Here is a 13429-nt window from a genome sequence, read left to right as displayed (position 1 = left end):
CCCCCCCCCCCCCCCCCCCCCCCCCCAGAAGCAAAGATTTGAGTTAAAATCGTTCGCTCTGAGAGAATATATATTCAGAGATTTGTGACACATTTTTCAAAAATAGCAGACCTACAAGCTCGTAGCTCGTATGGGCTTGTAGATCTGCTATTTTTCAATAGCTAAAGTATAACATAATGCCTAAAACACCAAAAGGGGATCCTGTCCTGAATGGTTTAATTAAAACCTTTTGTAAAAGGTCTGAAGGGGCAAGATTCACTTGAAATCCTTCTTTAAGGTTATTTGCTTCTGTTCAGACCTTTCTTGCACAGTAGAAACATCGACCGTGTGTACAGTATGTGTAGATTTAGAATTGGGCTCCAGAATCTCTTCCATTAAGAGTATTATGTCCAATATGTCCTCCCAACTGGTCTGAGCACATCCACAGTTAGTAGGAACAATGTGCTCACTTATAAGCCTTACTTTTTAAACACCTCGCTCAGACACATACTAATCTCACACCTTTTATACATGATAAATACACAATAAAAAGTATGTCATTAACAGATGTAATACCACATGATGCATCTCTGCAGTTCAAAGTCTAAAGTCTTCCTTATTTCACTGAAACACGTGTTGGTAAATTGTGTTAAATTCACTGGTACAATTATTTTATATATAGATGTTTTCATCTCACAGTATTATGTATTTGCTTTTCTGACGAAATTGCACACTTGTGATTGCCAAAAAGATGTGAATGCTAATAAATACATTCATATAACCAAAGATTAATTGTGTCATCAGCAGATCTTTTTTAATGCTATGTGTGTGTAGGCCTACTGTAAATAAATCAATGTTGAGAGTAGTAGAGTGGTTCACTAAATCAGTGGTGTTACGTGTTAACACAAAAAGTAAGTCTGCCTTAAGCCATTTTGACATGGGAAGGATTCTACAAATGTCTTCTAAATCCTGACAGTTTTCTGAAAAACCCATGTTTCTATGTCAGTGGTTTTCAAACATGTTCATGTCAAGGACCCCAAAAACTATATGTATTTGGCCGCCGACCCCCAAAATATGTAGTTCCAGGGATCCCCCATGAAGCAAAGATTTGAGTTAAAAACTTTCGCTCTGAAAGAATATATATCCAAAGGATTGCGCCACATTTTCATGATTTTTCAAAAATAGCAGACCTACATAACAAGCTCGTAGCTACATTACAAGCTCGTAGCTTGTAGATCTGCTATTTTTCAATAGCTAAAGCATAACATACTGCTTAAAACACCAGAAGGGGTTCCCGCCCAAAATGGGCTAACCACAGTGCCCACTTTTTTCTGAAAGATATGTCAGAGGAGAAGGCGCCAGTATATACCATGCTCAAGTTGAACATTGCCAAAAGAGCACCGATTCATTAACACATTAATCAAGAGAAATTGGCACAGAGACAGAATCCCAGCACATCATTTGAGCACTAACTCAGATTTGTGAGATTTCACAAGGGCTGATAATATGGTGCAACAGCAAAGCCTGTGTTGTCAGTGGATTTGTGGTCTGTAAAAAGGTGTCCACTGTTGCATAGCTTTACTTGTAGAAATGACCACAGACACGACCTACTGTGACGACTATGAATGGAAGGAGGGAGTTCTTAACATTCTCCACTGACTTCGTTCCGCTCATATAACAGCACAACTGTAATGGCCTTGTGGTTATTTTGTCTCATTAATGTCTCTAATGTTCCCTGTGATGACCAGATTCTGATGTAATAAATAATGTATTCATAATAGAAATGATGGACACCCTTTCACTTTTCACTATATACCCACAGTTAACAGTGCTACAGGAAGCATCTACATTTTGTCAAATTAAGGATTTATTTTATTATTATTTCTTTTTTACATATTTTAGTTTGACCACTGATTCTGTTGCAGTACAGGAGAACATGTTTTAGATATAAGACGTGTATGATGTAACTTGGATTTTTGTCACAGAACAAGACATTTCCGAGGAGCAACAGAATTCAAAACTATGTGCAACCTGAATACATTTAAATATTTTGTAGTACACAAAAAAAAAGTATTTCATGGATATGATTAAACTGGGTTGAAGGCAAGGAATTCTGGGAGAAGATATATCTGGTCCCCATGAAGACGTATAGTTTAGTTTAGTTTATTTGAACATCTTCACAGAATCAAGTACAAATTTTACATCAGCAGAGAAAGAAAAAAAAACATGTGCATCTAGGCTGAAGCTAAAAGCTTATAAGTGCCCATCCTTCTCACAGCACAACATTTAACCCATTTTGACCTGAGATCAGATTCAAAAAATTTCTTCTACATCCTGACAGTTTTCTATGTCAGTCGTTCTTCGATTTTTCAAAAATAGCAGACCTACAAGCTCGTAGCGCGCCACTCGGTGGCGCGCTACGAGCTTGTAGATCTGTTATTTTTCAATAGCTAACATAATGCTAACACCAAAAGGGGTTCCCGCCCAAAATGGGGTTTAAGATACTCTGCATATAGTTATCAATGCCCTTTCACTGCTTTATGGTGGCCCTGCTTTTGAATATACACTTTTTTTGAAATAAATATTTTATGTATATTTTACATAATTTATTTCCATAATTTCAATTTCAGGTGACGGAAATTGAATGGAAATATATTATGTTCATATAAAAATGTGTCTCTCCAGATAAGTACTGCAAATGTTTTATTTTCTTCCATGTTGTAGCTAACTACAATGGCAATATGTAACTGAGACAATTTGTCCTTTTTTTTTTAAGAATAATAGATTAGAATTTAGAATATAAATCTCCATATAATGCTGTCATGTGAAGATGTCTCCTTTCTTCAACATGTCTCTCTCAAATAAATAAAATACCCCTGATTTATTTAGGATGATTTATATTGACAAATGAGCTCTATTACAACAATTAATGTACGACACTTTGACCCATTTTGTTAAGGTCAGGTCAGGTCTTTCAGGACATCTAAGTTGGAAAAGGGGCATTCTACCAAAACAGTCAGAAATTAATAATTTCAATTTCAATTTTCAGTTCAAATGCTGAAAATTAAAGTGAGATATCAAAGATATAATAAGGTTTAGGGCCAGTGGCAGTGTATGCGAGTGTGTGTGATTGCGTAAGTTTTTAGGAACACACACACACACACACACCACCCACTGAGGGCTTTAGAGCAACAGCAGATATCAGATAGACAGATCCACTAAAGCCCTAAAACTGAACTAGCAAATTACCTTCACCCCCCTACCCTCTCCCTCCCACGCACGCACACACACGCACACACACACACACACACACACACACACACACACACACACACACACACACACACACACCTTCAGACTGAGTGTTTACAAGAAATCACTGACGTTTTAGGTGATTGAATGAACTGAAGGCTTCAGTTCATTCAATGAACCTAAAACGTCAGTGATTTCTTGTAAATGCCTGTGCTTAAAGAAGGAACAACGCCCCCGGAAGGGGGCTTGGCCTGTCAATCTGGGCGCTTACCTGATTGGCCTGACGTTTGCCCAATCACCTTCCAGCCATGCTTCATTAATGGAGAGGAGAGTTGTTGTAAAAGTCACTTTATGACAAGTAAAGAAGTGCAGTATTTATTATCTGTCTGTCTTTATAAGGATATACACACACCGCGGATACCGGCTCAAGACCTGCTCATCATACATAGGCTATTATGGTTAGTAATGTATTTGTTTTGATATCTGTCTTATGATGTTGTAAAAATAAGAATAAAACGAATCTTAATTTAACGCTCATCGACGCAACTAGCAATTGGTTGTGGTTAAATTTGATTTATTATACGATTGCTTTGATTGAAACTCACGAGTCTTAAAAATAATACAATGCCGTGTCATGTGCTTTGATTTATATTATTAAGTTCATTTTATGAGTTTATTTAGGCTAGAGTTGGTATTGATTGATTGAAGTATTTATTAACAGTTTACTTTGCAGAATCACAGTATAGGCTACATTTCAAGCACAATAACTCAATACAAAAACTGTTAACTGAGTGGACGACACCATAAAGCATTACACTGGTTTACAAGAGGGATCCACCGTTTTACCTGTGACCTAAATCTAACCTTTTTATGAAGATGACCATGTCGAACACGGGAGGTCGGCGGCTGAAGCAGTGGCTGATTGAGCAGATCCACAGCGGGGGGTACCCGGGGCTCCGGTGGGAGGACGACACCCTCACCATGTTCCGCATCCCGTGGAAACACGCCGGGAAGCAGGATTACAACCAAGAAATTGACGCGTCCATTTTTAAGGTAGGCCTATATAGGCTATATATGCCAAACAGAGCAGGTCATAAAGCAGCTGTTGTTCTATGATCATTCATAGTAGAGCCAAAAAGGCTCACCTCATTTTATCAGTTATTTTGTATCCTATACTATTGTCACTAATATTGACACCGTTTTACAATAACTACTGTATAGGACCTGAGACATATGTTTTCATTCCATTTTTCAAAAATACTGAGCCTTTTTTTCCCTCATATTGCTTCATTTCATGCATGATTCTTTCTTGTCTCTTTCAAACTAAATGCAACATTCTTTTCCCTACTATTCCCCTCAATGGCCTTTACACAAATCGAATGCAGTGTTCGCGGCTCAAACCTCAACTACACCCATTACTTTTTTTGGGGGGGTCTTTTGCCTTCATTGATAGATAGAGTATAAGAGTATAAGTGGAGACAGACAGGAAACAAGGAGAGAGAGACAGACGGGGAGTGACACACAGTGAGATTCGTCAGGAATTGGGACTCGAACCCGCGATGCGCTGTCAGCCAGGCTGCATTAGGAGCCTATAGGTGCCCGGACCGCTAGCCCCCTGCGGGCCACTGGGCCTAACACTCTTTACTTTTATGAAGCGGTTTGCTAAACGTTGGATTTGTCCTTCAACAGGCGTGGGCTGTGTTTAAAGGCAAGTTTAAGGAGGGGGACAAGGCCGAACCGGCAACGTGGAAGACCAGGCTACGCTGTGCGCTCAATAAAAGCCCGGACTTCGAGGAGGTGACCGAGAGGTCCCAGCTGGACATCTCTGAGCCCTACAAGGTTTACCGGATCGTTCCCGAGGAGGAGCAGAAGATCCTGTGTGAGTTTTCAGTGTTGTTTTTTTGGCGGCAGCAAATTTACGGTTTTCATTTAGTTTTAGTCACATTTTAGTCACCCGGAATGTTTTAGTGTTAAGTTTTAGTCGACTAAATATCGTTAGATTTTAGTCGACTAAATCTACAGTTGATTTAGTCGACTAAAATGTATTTTACTATTTTTGCGTGCCTTGATGCCGTCGTAATGGCTGATTTTACACTTGCTGAAAATAGCCGATCTACAAGCTCGCAACGCGTTGTGAGCTTGTAGATCTGCTATTTTCAGCATGCAACCAAGTGTAAAATGACTTATGCTGGATCTCTTGTCCACTAGTCCCTTCCTAACATTTTAGTCTAGTTTTTATTTGTTGACGAAATTGTCAGTATATTTAGTCTTAGTTTTAGTCATCATAGCTTAGTTTTTATTTAGTTTTCCTCAGTGGAAAAAGGTAGGCGACGAACATTTTTCGTCTTAGTTTTAGTCGACGAAAACAACACTGGTGAGTTTGTGGCTCTTTTTGGGCAGAAGTTGTCTACATACACTTACAGATTTGTTTACATGTGTTACACTTTCAGAGTTACAAATGGATGAATTCAATTTGAGCATTTTGGGCAGAAACATATTATCTCCATTTTTTTGTCATAAATTAAACTTGATCACAGCGTCACACAAAAGCATCAACAGTAGCAGATCCACATCCGCAGTTTTGGACATTTGAGGTTTCCACCCGACAGACGATAGGATTGTGATAAAAACGAAGGGGAGAAAATATATATTTCCTTTACTTTTTGGGAGGGGCTCGGGGGGGTTCAGTAGCATAGTCACTTTATTATTTATCTCTGTACCTATTACATGCAAACAAAAGACCTCAGATCTTATGTTGTATACTTACTTTAAATCAAGTCATATTACCCAAGGAATATGATCTGTGATCATGACTATTATACTGTGTCTACCTGATCCTGGGATGTCTCAATAAAAAGATTTATATAAAAATAAAAAAATGACATCAAGTGGCATGAAGTGTTCTACCATCACCTGCCATCAGCACCGGCATTCCAGCCGTGCGTATATTGGAACCAAGTAACGTGCATTATTTAAAGTGCAAGTAAAAATGACAAATGCCAAATAAAAACGTATAGAATATGCCTCTGTATTGGGAAATCTGTACGCACAAAAAAGGAAAAAAAAAACAGTGCGTAATTATTTGTCACAAAATCCCAAGGCAGACGTATCTAACGGCACACCAGTGTACCATGGGAGTGGAACATCGTTTGGAACATCGTTTTTTGGTCTCCACATTGACAACTAAATATCTTTTCTCTCGTGTTTAGCTGGTAAAGGTACAGGCATGGCCATGGCAGCCAGCTGTGGGGACACCACCGACATGGACTGCTGCAGCTCTGAAGGGATGGTGGAGGTGAGATTTGTTGCTTTCCTTTTGACATTTTAAAAACCTTGTTAATTAACCCATTCTGGGCCCGGGAACCCCTTTTTGGTGTTTTAAGCATTGTGTTATACTTTAGTTATTGAGAAATAGCAGATCTACAAGCTCGTAGCGCGGCACTCGGTGACGCGCTACAAGTTTGTAGTTCTGCTATTTTTGAAAAATCGTGAAAATGTGGCGCAAATCTTTGAATAGCCTATATATTCTTTTCAGAGCGAGCGTTTTTAACTCAAATCTTTTCTTCTGGGTGGTCACTGAAATCACATATTTTCAGATGGGGGGTCGGCGGCCAATACATATATTTTTGGGGGTCCTTGACATGAAATAGTTTGAGAACCACTGACATAGAAACATGGGTTTTTCAGAAAACTGATTTAGAAGACATATTGTAGAATCGGTCTCGGTCGAAATGGGTTAATAAAACACACACACACACACACACACACACACACACACACACACACACACGCACACACAGAAAAACACTTATCCATATAGCACAGAACAACATAGAACACAACAACATAACACCAAATGAATACATAAAGTCCCCGGTATACTATTAATATAGTTTTTAATATGACTGTTACCCTTCATAATATTCACTGTCTTATTTTCATTTCCTTCACATACGCCGCATCCAGTCAAACGTATATCACCGATTGAGCATGCCTTTTTTGTTTTTTGTAGAATTATACAAATAAATACTGTTGCTTTCCAAATGCAGACATCCAGTGATGATTATATACCCATGATGAAGAGAAGCCAGTCGCCACAGGAGGATCAAGGTTGTGGCATCCAACCCAGTCCAGAGTACTGGCCCCAGAACACCGTTGGCGGTAAGGAAGCAGCTGCCTCTTCTCTCACCTCTGATCCCAGGCCAGTTAGCTGTTAACATTAAACCCATTTTGACCTGAGATCAGATTCTAAAAATGTCTTCTACATCCTGTCGTTCTTCGATTTTTCAAAAATAGCAGACCTACAAGCTCGTAGCGCGTCACTCGGTGGTGCGCTATGAGCTTGTAGATCTGCTATTTTTCAATAGCTAAAGCATAACATAATGCTAACACCAAAAGGGGTTCCCGCCCAGAATGGGTTAAGCAGTGGTGGAAAAAGTACTTACATGTTTTACTTACGTCAAAATATCAATACTGCGATACAGAACTACTCATCCCATTTCACGTTTTCTATAAGCTCACAATGCATCGCATCGCGACGGACGCATCGTGAACGTGCAGATCGACTATTTTCAAATGGTCGAAATGTATATAGGGCTGAAGTTGTATGTTTTCTAATAATCAAAATCTACAAAGTAAATAGTGACTAAAACGTTCAAATACATGTAGTGGAGTAAAAGTACAATATTTGCCTCTGAGATGTAGTGGAGTAGAAGTAAAAGTACTGGAAATTGGAAATACTCCAGTAAAGTACAAATACCTCAAAATTGTACTTATAAGTACAGTAAATGTACTTAGTTACTTTTCACAAGTTTGTGTATTGTTGCCCTCTGATGTGGGGACTTCATCACTCTCCCTGTTCTCAGATAAGATGATGTTGGTTCCTTTTTTTGTGTGAACAAACTAGACTTTAGATCCTACTCCTAGTGTCCCTATTCTGGTGGCGAATGTTCCGTGAAATTTGCCGACCATCTACAAGAAATAGCAATTGCAGTAACGGATCATCATAACGAATCACGTTGCGATGCGTTGAGTTTGTAGATCGGCTATTTTCGGAGACGAGGTTTGGTGAAGAGGGAAAAAGGAGTGTATAGAGTGTATAGAGTTTAAGTGTTTAAAAATAACAGCAATGGCTCAATGACATGACCCGTGCTAAATACAGTTTGTTTACTGAATTCCGAAAAGGAGGAATTGGCTAATATCCTGTAGCACTTTGCTGACTATGAGAATTATTTCTTGGCCAAGACGTTCATTTCTGATGATGTGGCACAATAATGATGTGACAATGTGGTTGGAGGTTTCTTGATCACGCAGGATCATTTGAATGGTGTCAACTAACCTACTAAAAACAGGATCATTACACGCACAGTTTAATGGTGTCAACTAACCTACTAAAAACAGGATCATTACACGCACAGTTTAATGGTGTCAACTAACCTACTAAAAACAGGATCATTACACGCACAGTTTAATGGTGTCAACTAACCTACTAAAAACAGGATCATTACACGCACAGTTTAATGGTGTCAACTAACCTACTAAAAACAGGATCATTACACGCACAGTTTAATGGTGTCAACTAACCTACTAAAAACAGGATCATTACACGCACAGTTTAATGGTGTCAACTAACCTACTAAAAACAGGATCATTACACGCACAGTTTAATGGTGTCAACTAACCTACTAAAAACAGGATCATTACACGCACAGTTTAATGGTGTCAACTAACCTACTAAAAACAGGATCATTACACGCACAGTTTAATGGTGTCAACTAACCTACTAAAAACCAGGAAAGCGGGGCGCCCGCTGGCCTAGCGGTCCAGGCGCATGCATGCCACATATAGGCTCTGGCCTGACAGGGCGTCGCGTGTTCGAGTCCTATCTATGACGACCTTTTCTTGCATGTCTCTCCCCTTCTCTCTCTCCCTCTTTCCTGTCCATCGTCACTTGATACTAAAGGCAGAAAAGCCAAAAACAAATCTAAAAATCACACCTTGAAGTGAGGGCCGCTAATATATTATGTAATGGTGATTTAAACAAACGGTGCCAACACAAACATTAAACGCCATTAATTTAAGAATAAAGAGACAATACATTTTCCCTTCATTGTCAATGGCGTCTAAAACAAACATTGAACTAAAGACAGACATTAAACCTCTATATAAATAAAATAAAACAGGAAAGCATCTGTGTCATTTTTTATTTTTGCATTGGCTATTTTCTTGAAAAATCTTGAAAGTGAATTTGTATTTTGTTGTATTTGTAGCACCGGCCTCATGTCCTAATGGGCTACGTCAAGTCAATTATATTTAGTGACTAATCACAATAGGTCGTCTCATGACACTTTACATAAAGAGAGCAGGTCCAGATTATACTCTTATGTATTTCCTCTGTGTTTCACAGCTTTCCCAGTCCATCACGACCCTTCACCAGTGACCTCTTTGAATTCAGGTATTCACCAATACTGTGCCGTAGAACATTCCCATTCATATCTTCATCAATATCTGCCGTATCCTTATTTAGCATTAATGACGATGCATACAAATATTTGTGTTTGTTTGTCACATGCATTTACAATACAGCTGTGGCAACATCGTAGTGAAACAGTGAAAGACAGTCAGAGACTAATAACAGTGTGAGAACAATAAAATAAAAATAAAAATACATTAAAATAATTGCGGTATATTCTGTTTATATTCCAGCCTTCTCCCAGATGATGATCAGTTTCTACTACAGTGGAAAGCTCATGCAAGATGCGATGGCGTCGCACCCGGACGGGTGCCGGATCTCCCCGGCCTCCCATTTCATGCGCAGCGCCCTCTACAGCTCGGACAGCATGCAGAGTGTCCACTTCCCCGCCGCCGAGCTCATCGAATACGAGCGCCAGCGGCACGTCACGCGCAAGCTCCTGGGACACCTGGAGAGGGGCGTGCTGGTCCGCGCCAATCAGGAGGGCATCTTCATCAAGAGGCTGTGCCAGAGCCGTGTGTTCTGGAGCGGGCTGGGTGACGCGGGCACCCATTACGGCAGCGTGCCCAGCAAACTGGAGAGGGACGCCGTCGTCCAGATTTTCGACACGCGCAGATTCCTTCATGGTGAGCCTCTTGATGAGCCCCACATATTTTCATCAAACATGGCCAAGATGGCAAATTGATGTGTTTGCCAGTGGACTGTTCTTTTCATTTTTTGCTGGGGGGACCCTCTGGAACCCCCCTCAAGGACCCCCTGGGGGTATACCCACTTTGAGAATCAGTGCTTGCCTTTAACCCATTTAGGCCTGAGTTAAAAACATTCACTTAGAAAGAATATATATTCAAAGATTTGCGCCACATTTTTACGATTTTTCAAAAATAGCAGACCTACAAGCTCGTAGCGCGCCACTCGGTGGCGCGCTACGAGCTTGTAGATCTGCTATTTTTCAATAGCTAAATTATAACATAATGTTTAAAACACAAAGGGGTTCCCGCCCCAAAATGGCCTATATTAATTTGAGGTTTTTGTGAGAGTTCACAAGAACAAACTATTTGTGCCTGTATAAACAGCTTTGGATGCACATTTCTTTCCCCCCCCCCAGCTCTGCAGCTGTACCAGGAGGGCCAGTTCCCTGCCCCTGACCCCACTGTCACGCTGTGTTTCGGAGAGGAACTCCATGACGTCACCTCCGCCAAGACCAAACTAATCATTGTCCAGGTATAACACCGGCCTATTGATGATCCTATAGTCAGTATACTGTCACAAGTTTCCTGCCACAATATCATGATGTAGGCTATGTGTTTTCAATGCGTTTGCTATGAATGCTGTCTGCTTTTCTTCCTGAACTAACTCACCATAGGGCATTAACTTCTAGTCATTTTTACTAGTTGACTAGTTGCCTAGTTTTTGTTTAACTACCTATTATGTAAAAAATTAAATAAAATAAATATTTGTACATTTAAAAACGGTGTACATTGATGACTATAACTATAATCTACCTGATCTTGAGGCCTACAAAATCGGGGGGAAAAAATAAATAAATAAAATTGATGTGTTTTCAATGCGTTACTATGAATGCTGTCTGCTGTGACACTTTTCTTCCTGAACTAACTCACCACAATGTCTTTTGGCCAATGATCCAGATCACCGCCGTGAACTGTCAGCAGCTGCTTGAGACCGTGAACCTGCAGCGATCTCAGCCCTACTGCAACAACAGCCCCAGTCTGGACGTCTCTGATGAGATGGTAAACGACCAGATGGCCCACATCTACCAGGACCTGTGTAGCTACAGTGGGCCCCAAAGGACGGGCTGCTACAGAGACAACATGCCCATTACTGCCTGAGTTTATGCCGGAACGCGGACAGGACCTCATTAGCGCTGTGGTGGAAAAAGTACTCAATTGTTTTACTTAAGTAAAAGTACCAATACTGCAATTTAGAACTACTTTGTTACAAGTAAAAGTACGGAATTGAAAATGTACTTGAGTAAAAGTACAAAAGTATCGGTATCAAAATGTACTTAAAGTACTAAAAGTAAAAGTACTCATTGTGCAGAATGTGCCATTTCACAAGTTCGAAATGTGTACAACATCTTTTGAAAATAGCCGATCTACAAGCTCACAGATCGGCTATTTTCATGTATAGGGTTGAAGTGGTTACTGTATGTTTTCTAATCAAAATTAAAATCTCCAAAGTAACTAGTAACTAAAGTTTTCAAATAATTGTAGTGGAGTAAAAAGTACAAATTTTGGCTCTGAGATGTAGTGGAGTAGAAGTAAAAGTACTGGAAATTGGAAATACTCAAGTAAAGTACAAATACCTCCAAATTTTACTTAAGCACAGTACTTAAGTAAAAGTACTTAGTTACTTTCCACCACTGCATTAGCGTGAACGTGTATATATAGTGCTAATCGAGACTTGTGTGTCTGATGTGTGTCCTTGTTTTTTTTATGGTGGGGAGTTTTATTAAAGCTCAAGAGTAAAATGTAGCACAAAGAATAGGACTAGTACATGTACAGTTGTTTTTTTTGTTTTAGATTTAGGCAAAGGGGACTTGCTAATTAATTGTGAATATTTACATTCTGTTTTCGTCTTTGACGGATGTGTTTTTTTTAAATGTTTTTTACCATTAATTAGTTCTCACAATGGAAAATGATCTGTGAAAGCAATGAAAACAATGGTAGGGTATCATTCACATGGTTATAAACATATACAGATGGGTTTTACTATCTGTGGTGAACTGCCACTGTTTCACTTAATCTTACTTTGTTTCTTTTGACTATCTGAACTTAAATAAATCTCTAGATTTCTAACGGTCTCGTAAATGTATTGCTTCATTTCATTTCAACTCAATTGAATTATTTCATTGCCATTGCAGCAAAATGACGATGTGCATCTCCACTGTACTCCAGTCAATGGAGTCAATGCACAGAATATTTGACAGAAATGTAGTGTAAGGATATCATAATCAACACACTTTTTTACGATTGAACCACAAGCAATCCATATCATCTTTTTAAAAAGCACACAGTGGCTTCAAACTTCACAGTTGAGGGTGTAATTGTCAATACAAACTAAAGCAAACAAGTGTAATCTAAAATAGTACAAAGTGTCAAATGGGCAGTGCAGTCTTAGTGCTGTGGAAGTAATGGTAACATCAGTGCAATGGTTTAATCAGCTACTTTAATCCTGGCATCCCTTATATCTTTATCCAAACCTTGATTTGTTTTTCAAGATTGATCAAAATGCACAGTTTATTATGTTTGCTTCTAACTCAGACATGTGCTCATGTCTTTAAAGTCACTTTCGGAGGAACTCTCACTGTTGACATTAACAATGAATATGAGTTATTGAGTTCGGTGGCAATGATGAAACTATTCTATGAAACCAAAAGAAGGATCCTTGGAACCTTTATTTGCAGGGAAACTCCTGGACATCCCTGGCGTTCATGAGTACGATATTAACAGAGAAAGCACAGAAATGAGGAAGAACTAAGAGGTCTCTTGGAAATTAAGAGGCGCGCTCGCACACACACACACACACACACACACACTCGCGCGCGCGCACACACACACACACACACACACACACACACACACACACTCACACACACACACACACACACACACACACACACAGAGAGATTGACAATAAATTGAGAGGGAGAATTCACCCTGTCACTCATTCCACATCTGTACAATCACATGATTACATATACACACA

General features: G+C 39.5%; 1 protein-coding gene across 1 annotated transcript; it reads left to right on the top strand.

Annotated features, from left to right (window-relative positions):
* The first annotated feature begins 3588 nt into the window (after nt 1-3588).
* irf8 (interferon regulatory factor 8) lies at nt 3589-12469 on the top strand. The gene is made up of 9 exons (XM_079496856.1): nt 3589-3689; nt 4108-4284; nt 4921-5110; nt 6441-6526; nt 7281-7392; nt 9638-9685; nt 9937-10329; nt 10809-10924; nt 11350-12469. Exons 1-9 carry the CDS (start codon nt 3687-3689, stop codon nt 11548-11550), a joined length of 1326 nt encoding a protein of 441 aa, XP_079352982.1. The 5' UTR covers nt 3589-3686; the 3' UTR covers nt 11551-12469.
* The last annotated feature ends 960 nt before the right edge of the window (nt 12470-13429 follow it).

Source organism: Electrona antarctica (assembly GCF_951216825.1).
Source record: "Electrona antarctica genome assembly, chromosome: 3".
Classification (NCBI taxonomy): domain Eukaryota; kingdom Metazoa; phylum Chordata; class Actinopteri; order Myctophiformes; family Myctophidae; genus Electrona; species Electrona antarctica.
Note: the sequence above shows the minus strand (reverse complement) of the source record. Positions and strands in the feature narration are given on the sequence as shown.

Coding starts and splice junctions, on each gene's coding strand:
- irf8 (XM_079496856.1), top strand. Junction 4,285..4,920: donor TTGACGCGTCCATTTTTAAG/GTAGGCCTATAT, acceptor GTCCTTCAACAG/GCGTGGGCTGTGTTTAAAGG. Junction 10,330..10,808: donor CACGCGCAGATTCCTTCATG/GTGAGCCTCTTG, acceptor CCCCCCCCCCAG/CTCTGCAGCTGTACCAGGAG.